This window comes from Triplophysa rosa, linkage group LG17, assembly GCF_024868665.1.
Source record: "Triplophysa rosa linkage group LG17, Trosa_1v2, whole genome shotgun sequence".
NCBI classification, from domain to species: Eukaryota; Metazoa; Chordata; class Actinopteri; order Cypriniformes; family Nemacheilidae; genus Triplophysa; species Triplophysa rosa.
Window position 1 is genome coordinate 13,701,957 of NC_079906.1, and position 17,875 is coordinate 13,719,831.

Here is a 17,875-nt window from a genome sequence, read left to right on the forward strand (position 1 = left end):
GTGAATTATTTTGTGTTGATTTTCTGTTAAATTAGTACATGTAAAAGGGACAACACGAAGTTGAATTAAAAGTAACACAAAATGTGTTGTCTATAACTAGAAACAGATACTTTGTGTTCAGTTGAGGACAGATTTTTTTTTTAACACAACAGTTTTTAGATTGTTATGTGCCTACACTCTAACCCTAAAAGAAAACATTTGACTAGCTAAATGACTAAAAAGTGTTTTTACAAATTAGGACATCCCCAAATTTGTCAGGTTTTTCTCACTTTTTAAATACAAATTTGTCCCCAAAATTTAGTTAAGTGAACTGATTGGAACAAGAAAAGTAGGGTTTTCTTTCAGAAATGGAACATGAAGCAGACTGTAAGTTGAAGAGAATGGGTTAAAGGGACAGTTCACCCAAAAATTAAAAGTCTTCATTTACTCACCGTCAAGTTGTTCCAAATCTGTATACATTTCTTTGTTCTGATGAACACAAAAGAAGATATTTTCAAGAATGTAAGAAAGCAAACAGTTCTGGGGCACTTTTGACTACCATTGCAATGTTTTCTATATGGTAGTCAGTGGTGGACAAGAACTGTTTGGTTACAAGCATTCTTCCAAATATATTTCTCTGTGTTCATCAGAACAAAGAAATGTATACAAATTTGGAACAACTTGAGGTTGAGTAAATGATGACAGAATTTTCATTTGCTCCTTTAACAGATATTTTACCTAAGCTGTCAAACTTTCATCAGTAAAGACAGATTCCAAAGTGGAACACATTTTCATTTCTGTATATTGCAGTTCACCACAAAACTAGTAGTGTGCACTAACAATATAAATAGGGAACATTTTGATTTGATGTGGACTTTTACCCTTTATACATGTAGAGCACTCATTGAAATACTTAGAAATTCAAAATTTCAACCCTGGAGTGTTATCACAAGACTTTTGAACTTTTTTGACTTAAAAGAAAAGAAAGCATTTTTATGTTGAAATCAAGGTCAATGAAGTTACCGTATATGGTTCTTCGCCGGTCTATGGTCATTTTTCCCCAAAACGTTTATAGATAAAAAAATATAAGACATATATAAAATATAAATAAATGCATAAAACGTATATAAACTTCATAGAATATTTATTTAGGAACATTTTTCTTTTATTTAGGAAAAATTAGGAACACACACTCAAAACCGTGACAGTGAAGTGCAGATCCATTGAATACAAAGAATATTGACATATAAATTGTAAATATATAATAATAAGTGAAAAATAGCACTAAGTACTGCTGGTGCCACATATTTTAGCAGTAATAAGGCTCACAGTAAAAATAAACACAAATATATGCCATATAGGTATAATACAAACTGTAATAAGTTTAAGTTTCCCACTGGATCATTGTATAATGTTATACAATCCTGTGGCAACATTCAGTGCATTAATACATACGATTGCCCTATGTTAATGCATTATTAGTAAAAGTATGACTTACTATACTTATCGGGCTTATGTCTAATAATGGACACTTTGTCATTTGTCAAATATGATCACACCATTTTTCAGCAACAATGTTCACTAATTTCTAGAAATCCTACGCATCTATCTCAACATTAAACACAACTATTCAACCATACACGTGTGAGTTTCATTAACTTATTATTGTTCGTTTCGATGATATTTACGTATTTGTAGGAGTAGGAAGGAGCGCAGATCCGTGTTTCACAAATTCCGGAATTACACCCCCGGTAACTCCTGATTGGTCACATACCATGCTGACACTATTTGTGACGTAGACTGATCTCTATCGATTGACTGGGCGACATACATGCGCTTACACAAGCTCACGGCGAGGCTTGGAAACGCCGTTGTGATTGGCCGATTAAGTTAACTTGCCTGATAATGGGTTAAGGTGACGTCTACGAATCAAAACTTTCTCACTGTAACCCCCAGTAGCATCGGCTAACTTACAAAAAAAAAGATTTCATGTGTTTGATGTCATTTTATAGCAACACACGTAAAAAGACACACCTACCTATACACGTGTGCTACTACACAAACACAACCATTGGCCCAGCATTGATTTTTCTCCTGTGTCCTGGTGCAGGAGCAATTAAGACCCTCTTCATCCACCAGTAATTACCCTGACCTTTACAAACCACTCTTTCATCCCCATTTAGAGAGACAGATTTCTCTTCCAGACCATCAAACGCGTCACAATCTTGCCCTCTCTCTCCTCTCTGATCAGCTGCTAAGTGCTTCTCTATTTATCCCTGTGAAGCCCACCTCAGACGCCATTCCTTTTTAGGCTTCAGAGGCTTTTCAGAGAAAATAAAGCGTGATGGTTTGAAATGAAAGAAAGGAGAACATTTGCAGAGCTGGTGAACCTGTTCTTCTTTATATTCTTTATATAATCATATAAAAGGCCCTTTAGTGTGAAGCAGTGGAAATATTGAGCATTATATCCTTGTTACGGTCTAGAGATGAACGTCCTGTCTTATGGCCTAAAGGCAATGTTACGTTTGACTATGATAACCCCCGCAGAGTCTGTAGCACTAGACAAAAGCGTCCTGGGACTGCCATCATGGCAAATTTGAGGTGATTTTGTTATTTTTAGAAAAATAGAGTTAACACCTCTTGCAGCTTTTGGACTGCGGAGGAAACAGAGCTTGTTCACACATGTTGCACGTTGCATGATGATCTTTCGAGGTGCACTTTAAATATCCTCTCACTCTTATGATGAAATCATAAGCGCACTTCCTGTTTTTATGCTGTTTCCATTTGCTCCTCAAAATAAATCGTTTATCCCCCTTTATGCCATTCCAATCCTCTATGACTTTCTTTCTTCTGCAGACCACAAAATAATATTTTGAAGAATGTTGGTAACCAAACAACATTGATCCCATTGACTTCCATTGTATGGACACAGAACAGCTGACACAGTTCTCGAAATATCTTCTTTTGCGTCACACAGAAGACATATCAGAGTCATATACAGGTTTTGAACCACATGAAGATGAATAAATGATGACAGAATTTGTATTTTTGGGTGAACTTGGAACTATCGACCCTTTTGCTGATCTAGTGCTTTTGTCGGCTCTGTACAGATTCATCCGGAAGAGGAAGACTACGGCTTTGAGATCGAAGAGAAGAACAAGGCAATCGTAGTGAAAAGTGTGACCAGGGGCTCGTATGCAGAGGTATGAAGGGGTCTAACTATTGTATCTTTTAATATGCTTGTAGAGGTCAGAACCCCCGATACAAACTGTTTGGATTGGAAAATTTAAAACACAGAAGACACATTAAAGAGTAAATATTTTGTGATTTTTAAGGTCCTACTTTGGTTCATGGAGTGTCCAACAGCAAGTTTACATACATAAAAGGTGTAAAAACACTTTCATTTTCTAATAATAGGCAGTTATTCTTACCTTACTTCTTGACAGACTCTTAAATGATTCGTTTGGCGATTCATCGTTCTAATCCCCTCCTTTCTGTCAGCCTACTCTGATCTGATTGGTCAGATGGTCTAGTCTGCTGTGATTGGTCTACCGCATACTGTGTCGCAAATGGAACGTAGGTGGGCATTACACCGAGTGACGCAAATCTAACCCGGAACTGATTTTAGAACAACAGACGACTCGTTCGCGTGATTCAGAGTCGACTCCTTTTTTCCCAAGCCAATTACTTTGTTATTCGTTCACTTTCTACTTTACAACTTAGCAGGTTGCTTACATTCACATAAAGCAATATTACACACTGCATGAAATGTATTTTTAAGGACATTGTAATAGTTACTCTTTAAATAGTTCAAATCATCAAGTATCTGTACCCTTATAAACTGTATCAATGATTGTGCATTCCCAAAATTGAAAGTGTCTTATGTTTGGGATTTTCCATTTTACTGTTGGTTTTTCACTTCCACCCAAATGTTCTCCACGGTTTTCCATTGAGAGTCACAAAACCACAACCACTGGTCATTTGGAGCAACAAAGTCACCTGCTTTCTCTCATGTTTGAACATTTATTATGAAGTTCATTTACAGTTTAGATACATCTTGCAAAATCCTTGTGTACTACTGTACATGATCGAAAAACAACACTATTGTATGTTTTTCAGATGAAAAACAATATTTTGTTGTTGTCTATGCCACTTCATGTGCCACAAGGTTTTATATTTAGTGGAAAGTGCAAGTCATGCATCTTTGCCCTGTGCCACGCTTTACTGTAATACAATCTGATAGACGTCCATTTATTTTTATCCAGTCTATGGGGTTGTCTTGTAAACTCTGCCCTTCACAAACTTCTCAAAGGCGAAATCTCTCCGGAACTCTGTCATTGAACTAACCCAAAATGTTTCCAAGGATGTGGATGTGACCTAATATGTTTAGTGTACATGTTAGAAAAAGCTCTTCTCAATTTGTGTCATTTGAGGCTAGACCTCTTTAACTTTGCCCTGCTCTGGGTTATGTTTTCATGCTCTCTAGAACTGGGGATATTTCTGGAAGACGATTGGTAGATAATTATGGTTCAGATCAAAACCACCTCTAATTTTACCACCAGTGTGGCTGTTAGATGTGACACAAGACGTTTTGTGTGTATTAAGAGTTTAGAAGTGCAGTGTAATTGTAATGGTGATAATGCAGGGACTCAATAGAAGTGCTGTGATTCTATTTGTGTTCTGACACTTGCGTCACGGGCGGCTCTGATCTGAAGTCAGTGCGTTCATCTGTCACGTCCAGGACACGCTTGCTTAATTCATTCCCTCACAGTTCTGCTCTGTGGAGATTTGAGAGAAGCAATTAAGCATGTCCCATCATATTCTCCACCGAGTCCTCACACACACTTTTCACTCACTCACTCACTCTTTCTTTCTTTCTTTCTTTCTTTCTTTCGTTCTTTCGTTCTTACTTTCGTTCGTTCGTTCGTTCTTTAGTTTGTTCGTTCTTTCTTTAGTCTCTTTCTTTCGTTCTTACTTTCGTTCGTTCGTTCTTTAGTTTGTTCATTCTTTCTTTCTTTCTTTAGTTTGTTCGTTCTTTCTTTAGTCTCTTTCTTTCGTTCTTTCTTTCATTCTTTCTTTCGTTCTTTCATTCGTTCTTTCATTCGTTCGTTCTTTCGTTCTTTCATTCGTTCGTTCATTCTTTCTTTAGTTTGTTCGTTCGTTCTTTCTTTCTTTAGTTTGTTCGTTCTTTCTTTAGTCTCTTTCTTTCGTTCTTTCTTTCATTCTTTCTTTCGTTCTTACTTTCGTTCGTTCATTCTTTCTTTAGTTTGTTCGTTCTTTCTTTCGTTCGTTCGTTCGTTCTTTCTTTCTTTAGTTTGTTCGTTCTTTCTTTCGTTCGTTCGTTCGTTCTTTCTTTCTTTAGTTTGTTCGTTCTTTCTTTAGTCTCTTTCTTTCGTTCTTTCTTTCGTTCGTTCTTTCATTCATTCTTTCGTTCATTCTTTCGTTCGTTCTTTCTTACTTTCTTTCTTTCTTTCTTTCTTTCTTTCTTTCTTTTGTTCGTTCGTTCGTTCATTCTTTCTTTAGTTTGTTCTTTCGTTCGTTCGTTCGTTTGTTCTTTAGTTTGTTCGTTCTTTCTTTAGTCTCTTTCTTTCGTTCTTTCTTACTTTCGTTTGTTTGTTTGTTTGTTCGTTCGTTCTTTCTTTCTTACTTACTTTCTTTCTTTTGTTCGTTCGTTCATTCTTTCTTTCTTTCTTTAGTTTGTTTGTTTGTTCGTTCGTTCATTCTTTCTTTCTTTCTTTAGTTTGTTTGTTTGTTTGTTCGTTCTTTCGTTCTTTCGTTCGTTTGTTCGTTAATTCTTTCTTTCTTTAGTTTGTTCGTTCTTTCTTTAGTCTCTTCCTTTCTTTCTTTCGTTCTTTCTTTATTTCTTTTTTCCCTTCCTCTATTTTCCCCTTCTATTTCCTTCTTTCTATTTTTCTTTTCCTGTCTTCTTTTCATTTCCTCTTTTCTTTTCTTTTCCTTTCCTTTCTTTTGTTCTCTCTCTCTTTATTCGTTAGTTTGTTCGTTCTGTCTTTAGTTTGTTTCTCTTCTCTCCTCTCCACTTCGTGTTTTATGACTGTTATGTGAATATTAATATTGTTCATATTAGTAATATAAAATGAATGTTAATGTCAGTATTTATTTAGTTTAATAAGTGCTTGTTTATAGTTGTTGGTCTCTGGTCTCTTCTTGACGTTTATTATTTTCTCTTTCTGCTGTTTTTGCCTCGTGCAGATGGCAGGTCTGCAGCCGGGGAGGAAGATTTACTCCATTAATGAAGACTTGGTGTTTCTAAGGCCCTTTTCTGAAGTGGAGACAATGATCAGCCAGTCCTTCTGTATACTTCGCTCTCTCAGACTGCTGGTGGCCACCAAGAACAAAGAGTGAGTCCATGTCAAAGGTGGAAATCAGATACTTGCACACTTACATGTTAAATGTAGATGAGTGTGTAAAATGATACTACAGGAGTTAGGGTTGCATGCAGGAGACCTATGCTCTGCTGTTCTTTAAAAGGAGAACTTATTAATAATTAAACAAATGCTTACTAAGGAAGGACACTTCTATGTATCCTTTTAACATATGAAACTAATAAGACCCAGAATAAAGCAAGATTTTATGTACAAGTGTCTGTTTGTGTATCTCTAAAGGATTGTGAAGATCCCAGATTTTCATGGGACTTTGCCGTTTGTTCTGTGTGGTTCATGTCCACCGTACGTTCATGCGGTAAAGAAAGGTGAGTTCCCAGTGGCTCATTACACATTTGGAATAATCACATTCGTATTTTGACAAGCACAACAACGCTTGTTAGATTGATTCTCTATGTTGTTGGCAGGTGTCTGTGTGATTCATATACCAAGCCTGAAGTTAATATCCAAGCGCTTAATGACTAGAAAAACAGAGCATTCCTCTCCCTCTCCCATAAAATTTCATGCATGTCATTATGATTCAAGGACCTCATTGAGGTCTCTCTGTCTAACCTGCCCTGCAGATGTTTGTGTGCTATATAAAGCAAATTCATGACACTGACGGCTGTGATCATGTGATAAACATCTGGAGCTGTGACGTGCTCCTCCCCGTTTGAAGCAAAGCGTAGAATCCCCCCACATCACCTTTTTGAAGTGAAAGCCGTTACCTCATCTTCACGGCATGTAGACAAATGCATAGATTTATGACGTGTCATTACAGCAGCTTTCAACAGTCAAAGTGCCTTTGAATGCAGTGCACATGGGCTTAGATTCCAGGATAAGTAGTCTTTTTAAAACACAAGTGCGATATAGTGAAATCTGTATTTTAATACGTAGAAATTATGGGCTGTCATAACTTTTTTGTTTATGCAGCTTGTTGGAAATAAAACAAACCATGCATAGCTAGCTAAATGATGAAACAAGGTGATACACAGTTATTCCAGAGTTCAAAACTGGGTCGATTGAGAGATTTTGTGTGTGTTAACAGGATCCGATGCAGCATCGGCAGGTCTTCAGCCCGGTCAGTGCGTGCTCAAGGTCAACGGCAACAACATGAACCAGAGCAGCTATCAGGAAGTTCTTGAGTATTTCAGCGGCCATCAGCCAGTGCTGGAGCAGCAGGACTCGGTGAGATTCAACATTGCGCACGGTGAGCATTTCTCACACTCCGTATACCCGTTTCCTCCCTTTGTGATCGCGGCCGCTGTTGTTTTTCTCAGAGCTGTGGTCAGTGGGCGTACCGCGTGTATGAGGATGTGGAGGAGCAGATGTCTTTCAGGGCGTGTGAGAACGGCTCGGATTCAGAGGATGGCTGCATTAATGGAACAGGTAGTGTGCGTGCGCGCGCACGACTGACAGGTGTACAGAAGGCTATTGTGAAGATGAAAAGCAGTTGTTGAACTTATGAAAATATATAAATAAAAATGTTTTATCAGCAGAATGAAAACTAACCTTTAAATGTGCACTAAAATAATTTTGTTCTTTATATTTTCTCAATGTTCAAGGTTCTGTTAGAAGGCTGGAACAGCTGTCCATCTCTGACGATGGTCCTTTGATCAGTCTCAACGTGGACAACGTTCACGTGGAACATGGGGTCGTGTACGAGTACGTCAGCACGGCAGGCATCAAACACTGCGTGCTGGAGAAGATGGTGGAGGCCAATGGCTGCTTCAGCCTGGCTGCAAAGGTCAGCGAAGGGTCAGGGTGATGACTCTTGTGTCTCATGAAACACGTACATAGCATTCTTAGACATGTTTCATAGACATGTTTAATCATAATTCTAGATGTCAGCTAAATAGAATTATTCAAAGCACATGCAACATCTGCCACAAAGATTTATTTGGTTATCATCAAAGGCAGTTCGTGAGATGTTTAATACAGAGTTCAGCCAGAAATGAAGATATGTCCTCATTCATCACCCTCTTGCTATTCCAGACTTGTTTATGACTTTTTCGAACATAAAAGATTATTTTTTTAAATAATTTCGCTCTTTTGTTTAGATCTCATGTATATGTGTTGTTTATTGTCAGATACTGAAGGCTTTTGTGAAGGACGACAGTCAGTTTGTGAGGAGCTGCCGGCTGCTCATGTCTCAGAATGACAAGGTGGTGTCCATGCCACAGTTTGAGTTCCGAAACATCTGCGACACCAAAATGGAGAGCATCGAGAGACGCATCCACAGCTACGAACAGGTGTGACCTCTCCTGCATTCCATCTATTTGTGACCACAAAACCAGAGATATAAATTGAGATTTATGCATTATATGAAAGCTGAATAAATAAGCTTTCCCTTGATGTATGGTTTGTTAGGATAGGACAATATTTGGCCGAGAGACAACTATTGATGATCTGCAAAAATAAAAATATTGAGAAAATCGCCTTTAAAGTTGTCCATCAGAGGCGCTTGTTGAAGGCCCTTGCTAAGAAGAAACAGGTTTGTTTGAACGCTCTCCATTGGCTGTAATGACATTGTGGAGAGTAGATGAACCCAAAAGCTTTACATAGATACCAAACTTGAGTGGGTAATTCCAAAATAGCGGCCAGCAGGGAGGGAAGTTTGTAGACGTGTTTCTGGTCATTTTGGTTTGCGATTTTGCTGCATCCACTCACAGAAATAAAGTTTTGATATATTTACAATAGGAAATTTACCAAATATCTTCATGGAACACTTAATATCCTAATGATTTTTGGCATAAAGGAAAAACTGATCATTTAGACCCATACAATGTATTGTTGGCTATTGCTACAAATATACCCGTAAATATACTTATGACTGGTTTTGTGGTCCATTTATCCCTTTAGAATTTTTTTTGCGTACTTGTATTTAATACCCTCTCTCGCTATCAGTTTGTGGAGGAGCTGCAGATGAAGGCCTGGCCCACGTTTAAGCAGGCAAGCACTAAGCCTCACGTTCTGAACTGCATGGACTTTGTTCCCACCAACTGTCACCTGAACCTGATGCAGGTGTCCTGCCCCAAGAACACCTCCTCAGCTGGCCGAGCCTTCAGCATCCGTTTCGGACGCAAGAACTCCTTCTTCGGCCTCGATCCAGACCAAGGTGTGTGACTTTCTAGAGAAGAAGATGCTTAGAATTGATAAACGACATCAAACTGCTACGTTATAATTACTAAGTCCCTAAATTGCTTTCTCATGTATGAATTAAACACATGGGCTCAGCTAACCAAACCTCACCCTTGTGATCATTGAAAGTTGTAAAATAGTAATTAAGCCGTACAGTAGAAACCACACAGGCCTTGTAAAAACCATGGCCATGTATTCCCAAAGCAATCCAGAGCTTTTTAAAGCTTTCAGGTTAAAAAAAACACCTCCATCAGGCCTCCATTAAGACGCCATTAGACCATGAGTGGCTTTTAGTGATGTCATTGTCCCAAAGGCCCACAGTCTGCATCTCTTCTCATCACGGTTTGATTTTTGTTTACGAGGCCTGAGACTTTATTTAAAATGCACGTCTGGCTTTTATTGGCTGGCGTTGAATATTTTTGAATGCATCTTGAAGTTCAACAGGGCAAATCTGAGTCAGGTGAAGGAATTCCATCTGGCTCGTGTTTTTTGGCTCCACCTGCTTGGAATGCTTCAGTCTAGCCATTGCGTGTAATCGAGAAAGGAACCGAACTTTGCTTTGTCCGTTCTCGGTACATCTGCTCTGCAGTTGTCTCACGGTCAGAGATGTGCCGCTTGTACACTTCTCTTTGGAGCCTCATGGTCCACGGCTTTACCACATACAAGAGCATGCTTCACTGCATCTGAAGGCTTTGAGGCATTTCATTCTTCTGTTTTCTCGAGTTAAAGCTCTGTTACAAAACCTGCTGAGCTGCTTACCCGGAGAGCATTTTAAAGCAGCATAGCCACACTGTCAGCAGGAAGGCTGTTCCAAAGGGTAGTCTGCATAATTATGCCACCTTCTGAGATGTCTACCTTTGGGCAAAATTCAAGGCATCATCACAAGTATTCTTCATGGGAAAGACAATCCCACAGTGCATTGCATTCTGCATATGTTTTATATGGAATAACCATTTAATAAAAGCAATAATGCTGTTATACACTTATATGCTATATTGAGACGGATAGCATATATATTATAAACCATATCGTAATGAATTACTAGTCAAGTCTACTATGTGGACATGTGTTATCCCAGCTCAAAACTTTTCAATTGTCTCAACTGATGCTATTGATTAACGGCAATCGTTTTCCTTCCTGCAGCTAATCTGAATCCAATGTCTCACGCCCTACACTGTGTGACCAGCATGGCAGCCCCTTCCTGGAGCTGTCTGAGTTCAGATGAAGAAACGGAGGAGGGAGATGGTGGGGCGGAGAACGGCAGGAGGCAGGAAGAAGGGGGTCTCAGTTTCCTCCTCAAACAGGAAGACACGGAGAGCCAGGACAATTATATTTTCCTATACAATCGACTGGACATCGCAGTGCGAGAGATGAAGCAATACGTGGCCCAGATTGATGTGTAAGTGATGACGTGGTGCGACTGCATTGCAAGCAGCTGGTGAGGTTGTTTATCAGCGTATTTATATAGCACATGGTTTCGACTGTACATTCTGTTCCCACGGTCACGGAAAACTATGGAGGTATCAGGGAAGTCATTGAAATGAATGCAATTAATACAAAACTGATATACGTACATAAAAGTTCATGTACATTTTTGTAGTTAAAAGGAACTGTCTAGAAACGTAATGGAAACCTTGTTAAAAGAACCTTGTTTGAAGCGATTGTTTGTTTGTCACTTTAAATTCTCATTCGAGTGGTTTTAAAACCCTCATCTTTCAGTTCCTGAACTTCAAAACTTCAGGATACTCTTTTATAACCGCCTAGAAATATTGAATATAAAAAAGCACAAAGTTGAAGCCATAACAGACGACTTGAGCGGATTTCCACAAGCTCTCCACAGGAAGCGATGTTTGTTATTCAGCAGCTACAGTAGCATGTGCTGAAGTTAATTGTCAGTGAAATTGAGTCATTTTTCATTCTCCCCACACTGTCTTGTCCCATAAAAGCAGTCCATAAATAAAATGAAGACAAACAAAAAGATCGGAGGCTAGAAATTTATGATTTTGTTGTTCAAATAAAAAATGATAATGATCCCTTGTTTTAGCACAAACGCTCTGTTGGTTATTTCCAGGAACAAGTGTTATTAATCAACCAATGAAAGAATCAACTATATACAAGTTTAGTGTCTTTATGTTGTTTTTCCAGGAGACTTTCATAATTTCATGTTAAAGTCAGAACAGTGGTTATGTTTGCCTGTTTTATAGCTTCTCTAAACATGTCTGTTTGATCTTAGACTCCTGTCATCCATAACCGGACCGACCCAGCCACAGGGTTCTGAACCACCCTCATTCGAGAACTCCTCCTCGACCCCTCCCATACCAGAGGAGACGGACCAAGACAAGACAGAGCACGGAGGGAACAAGAGAGTGTGCTTCAAAGTGAACGAAGATGACCAGGACGATTCTGGCCATGACACTATGAGCTACAGAGACTCCTACAGGTGGGCAAAAGAAAAGCAATAAAAAAGTGTATATTACAATCCCACCATTAAAGAATGCATCGAATTTACTTAAAGGGATAGTTTACCCAATAATAACAATTCTGTTATGATTAACTCGCCCTCAAATTGTTACAAAACTGTGTTAGTTTCTTTGTTCTGTTGAATTCAAAAGAAGACATTTTGAAGAATGTGGGAAACTAAACCGTTCTGGGGCACCGTTGACTAGCAAAGTACTTTTTTCCCTAATGTGGAAGTCAATAGTGCCACAGAACTGTATGGTTACAAACATTCTTTAAAATATCTTTCTCTGAGTTCAGCAAAACAACGAAGTTTATACAGCTTTGAAACAACTTGGGGGTGAGTAAATGAAGACAGAATGGTCTTTTTTGGGTGAACTGTCCCTTTAAGTAAACAAAAGTACAGTTCACTTTTTTCGCATACATAAATGAAAGAAATGGGTGAAATGTTCTATTTGAAATAATCATACAAGAATCACAATTTTCTCATTTATGATAAAAAGCTATTCTTACATACAGTATATTTCCATGATTGACTGTTCATATGACATGCATGGGAGATGATATAAAATCCAGTTCTCCTCCAACACACACACACACGAAGCAGACAGTGAGGGAGTGAGACCGCGCTTGTGTACTCCTGTCTGCTCCTGCTGTCAAACAGATGTTGCTAAAACAGACACAGAGATGAAAAACATCCTTCACGGAGAACCTGTTGTGCCATAGCAACCCAGTGTCTGCCGTCCCACTGCTGAGACGCCCTCTTAACCGCTAAAGAATACAGACGGTCACCATTGTTAGATCACTGTTATATGGACCGGAGTTTGTTTGCGTCTCAGATTTGACAGAGCTGAGACTGACCACAAACAGCCTGTGGGTTTTCTGCTTCTGGTGGGAGAAGTGGACGTCTGTCCTTACTCTCCCTATCATTATGTGGCGTTCCGCTGTAAAACCCTGTTTCTCTGTGTTGGATGAGCTCATGTACAGCTGTTTTATAGATGGAAACATTTTTGCTCTATTTATGTGTGAAAATTGTAGAAAGTCCAGGGGCTGAATTTGTCTGTGGGGATGAATGCAGCCCATCTTGTTATCGTGAAAAGAGGATTGTTGTTAGAATGTGACCGCTGAGCAGATCAAAAGGTTAAATATGACGGAATGCTCTCTCTCTCCTCTCTCTCTCTCTCTCTCTCTCTCTCTCTCACACACACTTCTTACATCTTGGAATATCGCGACCTGTCTCAACAGTATCTGCTTCCATTTTTGGTTTGTGGTGGCACTAAATTTGGTCTTTCTTCTCTCAGTGGGGTGTGGAAAGGGAACTTCTGCTCTCGGTTAGTGCAAGACTGGGTGGCAGTGTCTGTTTTCCCCTATATAGCTTTTGGGAGCAAAATTATTTTTTTAGGTTTCACCGTCTTAGAATAAACATGTCATTGTTGATTCCACTGGGTACAATATAAAAGTGGACCACTGTTGATGTTTAAATTATTGTGGCTGTTGAAATGGCTTTAGTGCTCATAGTCACTTATACTGGTAGAATAGCAGGATCATGGGAAATGTTTGTTTAACTGTAAATGTCTTTGGCATTTGTTCATTTTCTTGGTCCTAATATTCTAAGTTCAGCTATAATGGATGCAAAACTTTTTTGCATGGGTGAATACAGTAGCCTCAAAAAGTAGTTTTATCCTTTAACCAGTCGGTCCACAGCGATGATGTCAGTTCCATTTAAGTTCTCACAGATGTTCTAGAAAAGTGACCACAGGTGGAGTTCATCACATGACCTATAGGAATGTTTCCACTAAAGCCTTAAATGCCCAGATAAGTTTTTGCCTTAACTTTGAGGTTTATCTATCGTTTTATCATCGCAATTTTTACTTTTTTAATTGAATGCCTTATGTCAAAATTGTTCTCTTTCAATGGTAACATTTTACAGGTTGTATTGGTTAACAACTAACTTTTACAGCATTTATTAATTATATTTCATGTTTATTTCAAAATTGACAAATACATTTTTAACACACAATAGTGAATGCACAATGAACTAACATTTTAAAATTATAACATGAACAAAGATTAACAAAAAAATGACTATATTGCTCATTGTTAGTTCATGTTAGCTAATGCATTTACTAATGTTTACGCACAAATAAAACCATATTGCAAAATTCAAGTAATTCCAATCTTGAAATGGTGATATTACTCAAACTAGACATTTCTAATGATGTGATTGTTTTTATGTGTCAGTGAATGTAACAGCAACCGGGACTCAGTCTTGTCGTACACAAGCGTCCGGAGCAACAGTTCTTACCTGGGCAGTGATGAGATGGGCTCAGGTAACTGTCTTCTGTCACATGTCATTACAGTTTTGACAGCAATGATTGTTTTTCCTGAAAACACTATAATCCTATATGTGGTTTTCAGGAGACGAGCTGCCATGCGATATGCAGATTCCTCTAGACAAGCAAGATAAACTGCACGGATGTTTGGAACACCTTTTCAATCAAGTACATTGATTTATTTCCCTCATAAATGCTCAATTCAATTCAAATTTAATATTCGCTTTGTAACCCATTTGTTTCCGCTTCTATTTCTGCTCTTCATCGATATGTCCTATCTTTTCTTCGTCTCCCATTATCCCTTATCTTCCAGCTTCTTTGGCCATCGCTTTGACCTTTAAACCTTTGCCCCCTGCACTCTTTGAATCTTTCGCCTTTCAAAGGGGGCAACAGTTTTTGACCCCCTATCCATTTCTCCCCAAGCCCAGATATCAATAATGGCTCTTAAATTCAGTGTAGACAGGTTGCATGTGGACAGACTGAAACCAGCAGGCCTGGATTAGAGCGAGCTTGTACTTCGTATCTTCTGTTAGCGCAGGATGTGAGGTGTAACTGTGCTTGTTTCATTCTCAGGTCGACTCCATCAACAGTCTTCTGAAGGGCTCTGTCATGAGCAAAGCCTGTGAGGAAACCAAGCATTTTCACACCGACCACAGTCAGCCAGGTAACGCCCGGTCGGGGTGTGCACGCATGTGCTGTATTTGAATGAGGGCTATGTTTGGAAACTCTTGAGGGATGTGTCTGGAGTGTTCAGGTTGTCCGTTAAAGTGCACAAGGGTGTGTGTGATTCTGTTTGCGTGTTTCGCACCTCGGGTACCAAACTAGTATTTCCTATGTATTTTTGGAGCGTACGTACTGTAATCAGACCCTGCAAGTTTGTATTCACTGTGTGACACCTTCTGACATTTTCAAGTGTTTTAACACTTTGCAGACTACACACTTTTGAGACTCTCACACTTATCTTTTTATCTCAACAGAGTTTCGGCACACGGACGACTGGACTGTACGCTGGAGGTGCGTCCTGCACAAGAACATCCAGGAGGACCCTTGGAACCTGCCCATTTCAATCAAATCTCTAGTGAACAGTCTTCATCGCTTTGTAGAAGGTATGTTCAATCCTGAACGATGTTTGCAGACAGCGTAAAGTCAAAATTGACACTATACACTTTTTTTAATACAGTCCGTGTTGTTGGTTTTGTTAAAGTGATCGTTCACCCAAAAATGAAAATTCTGTAATCATTTACTCACCCTCTTGTCATTTCAAACCTGTATGACTTTATTTTTTCCGGAGAACAACACAAAAGAAGATATTTTAAAGAAAGTTGGTAACGGAACAGCACTGGACCTCACTCACTTCTATTGTATGGACACAAAACCAATGCAAGTGAATGGGGGCCAGTTAACAACGTTCTTCAAAATATCTTCTTTTGGGTTCTGTAGCAGAAAGAAAGTCATACAGGTTTAAAATGACAGGAGGGTGAGTAAATGGTGACAAAATTTTCATTTTTGGGTGAACGATCACTTTAAGTGTGATTGTCTGTGGGTTTTGCAAATGATTAACCAAAGGAAAGTATTAAAAACAGCTTCTCAACTTTGACAGCATAGTGTTCGATTATGTATGATTTCTTTTTGTATTATTTCCTGAGAAGTAGCAGTTTTGACAATATTATTATTATATATTATATTATATATAATGTTTCATTTATGTCTAATTATTCTTTCATTTAAGTCGAATAACTTGCTTCACCTTTCCAGACAACATTTCTTTTTGTCTCCTAACCCAGTTGGGCTTTAAGTTAATAGAACATTTTGTTTGTTTAATATTTTGACACGGTAAAGGATTTGAAAATGCGAGACGGATGTATTTTCCTACATTTAAAGTATATGAATGTAATGTGCTGTGCTCTGTGTTGTATTTATATCTGTGACTGTGTTTCAGATGGAAGGAGTCAGCTCTTGTTGGCGTTGCTTAAATGCACAGGTTAGTAACACCTGGATGTAAATATTACTCTTGGGTTGAACTTGATCATTGTGGATTGATTCAAACATTTAACCATCCAGAAAATGTACATAATCTTGTTCCTATATCATCATCTGTATAAGATTTTCAAAAAGGACCCTCGACCCAAACCCAACTACTGTTCTGGACTCTCTTGTGTTTACATTTACATTTAGTCATTTAGCAGACGCTTTTATCCAAAGCGACTTGTTCAGGGAGCAATAAGCGATATGTCATACAGGAGCAATAATACAACAGGTGCCAATACAAAGTCACTGGTTTCAACAAAAGTTAGACTACCTGTTGAGAGAAAGAGAGAGTTTACAATGTTCTAAAACGAAGGAGTGTTTTATTGGAATTTTGTAGCTGGGAGTGTGTGTACAGTATGCGTGTGTGTGTTGTGCCAAGTTGGAGTAGGGCGTGGCTGTTTGTGAGATGCTGAAGGAGCAGTAGACAAAGATTAAGTGAGAATGGAGAGAGTGGGTCTGTCCCGGGGGGTCTGTGGTGGGAGACATATGGAAGCTGTTGAGCATTTGTTTTGGAATCCGATCTAGAGCCCCGCTTCACACAGACACCCGTTCCCACCCAGAGCTACACTGAAGCCCACCATCTGCTTAACTTATTACACAATCTGAGCATGACTTACATTGGGTTTAAAATATTTGCCATTCCTCTGTAACTGACGGGATATGTATGAATGTAGATCTTTGAACAGTAAATTAAAGCGAATTAGCAGTTTGCTGAATTAAAACAATACATGGAAACGCACACATCTTAATTATATTTTTACACATTGCTATTCCTATTTTTTCTTTTCCCTTTCCGCCAGACACAGAACTCCAGTTGCGGCGAGATGTTATATTCTGTCAAGCCCTGGTGGGAGCGATGTGCGCGTTGGCTGAGCAGCTTGTCAACGCGCTGAACCTGCGTTTCAACAATAACGGAGAATACGAGGAGGACAGTAAAGAGGTCAGCCGAAAGTGGCTAGAACAGATCTCCACAATCGGAGTGCTCTTTAACTTCCAGTCCACGCTGTCTCCACACATGGTAAGACTGTCAGACATTTAGTGTCCTGTGCATGCCCTGGGATTCAAACCCACGGCCTTGGTGTTGCTAGTCCACAACCAGTGCTAGTTTAAAGGTAACAATGAACTGATGGCCTAAAAACTAGGGCTGAACGATAATTTATCGCGATACCGCCAAATCCTATTGAAATCAAGCTGCGATGTGTCGATATTTTTTTAATGCGTAGCGTGTCCGTGAAGCACGTCTCTGGGATCAGTAGGAAATGCTGCTCGATCTAAAAGCAGTGCGAGTTTGAGTCGCTTATAATGTGCATTTGAAAAAGCAACACCCGTCAAACATGATCATTATAAATATACTTTATTATCATAAAAATACCTGATGAGGCTTGAGTAACAGTGATAAAAAGACGTCCATAGGTATTTCCTAGATTCTAGAACGTGTTATTACGGAGCCCGTCTGGTCACCCCTCGGAGAAAAAAAAACAAGAACCGCAAATCCGTGGCCACAGTTTTGTAATTCGTTCCCTCAGTTTAAAAATCCGTGCTCTCGGATCCGTTCGC

The 17,875-nt window shown here is 39.0% G+C and overlaps 1 protein-coding gene across 1 annotated transcript in view; it reads left to right on the forward strand.

Moving 5' to 3' along the window:
* The window catches only part of prex1 (phosphatidylinositol-3,4,5-trisphosphate-dependent Rac exchange factor 1), a 65,140-nt gene that overhangs the window by 42,080 nt on the left and 5,185 nt on the right, over positions 1-17,875 (forward strand). Inside the window, exons 17-32 of the mRNA XM_057355773.1 lie at positions 3,090-3,182; positions 6,190-6,338; positions 6,603-6,688; positions 7,408-7,547; positions 7,640-7,748; positions 7,925-8,106; positions 8,450-8,611; positions 9,267-9,477; positions 10,644-10,899; positions 11,734-11,940; positions 14,199-14,287; positions 14,376-14,458; positions 14,864-14,954; positions 15,268-15,396; positions 16,230-16,271; positions 17,119-17,336. Coding sequence (XP_057211756.1) covers positions 3,090-3,182; positions 6,190-6,338; positions 6,603-6,688; positions 7,408-7,547; positions 7,640-7,748; positions 7,925-8,106; positions 8,450-8,611; positions 9,267-9,477; positions 10,644-10,899; positions 11,734-11,940; positions 14,199-14,287; positions 14,376-14,458; positions 14,864-14,954; positions 15,268-15,396; positions 16,230-16,271; positions 17,119-17,336 — 2,247 coding nt within the window. The remainder of the gene's footprint in view (positions 1-3,089; positions 3,183-6,189; positions 6,339-6,602; positions 6,689-7,407; positions 7,548-7,639; positions 7,749-7,924; positions 8,107-8,449; positions 8,612-9,266; positions 9,478-10,643; positions 10,900-11,733; positions 11,941-14,198; positions 14,288-14,375; positions 14,459-14,863; positions 14,955-15,267; positions 15,397-16,229; positions 16,272-17,118; positions 17,337-17,875) is intronic.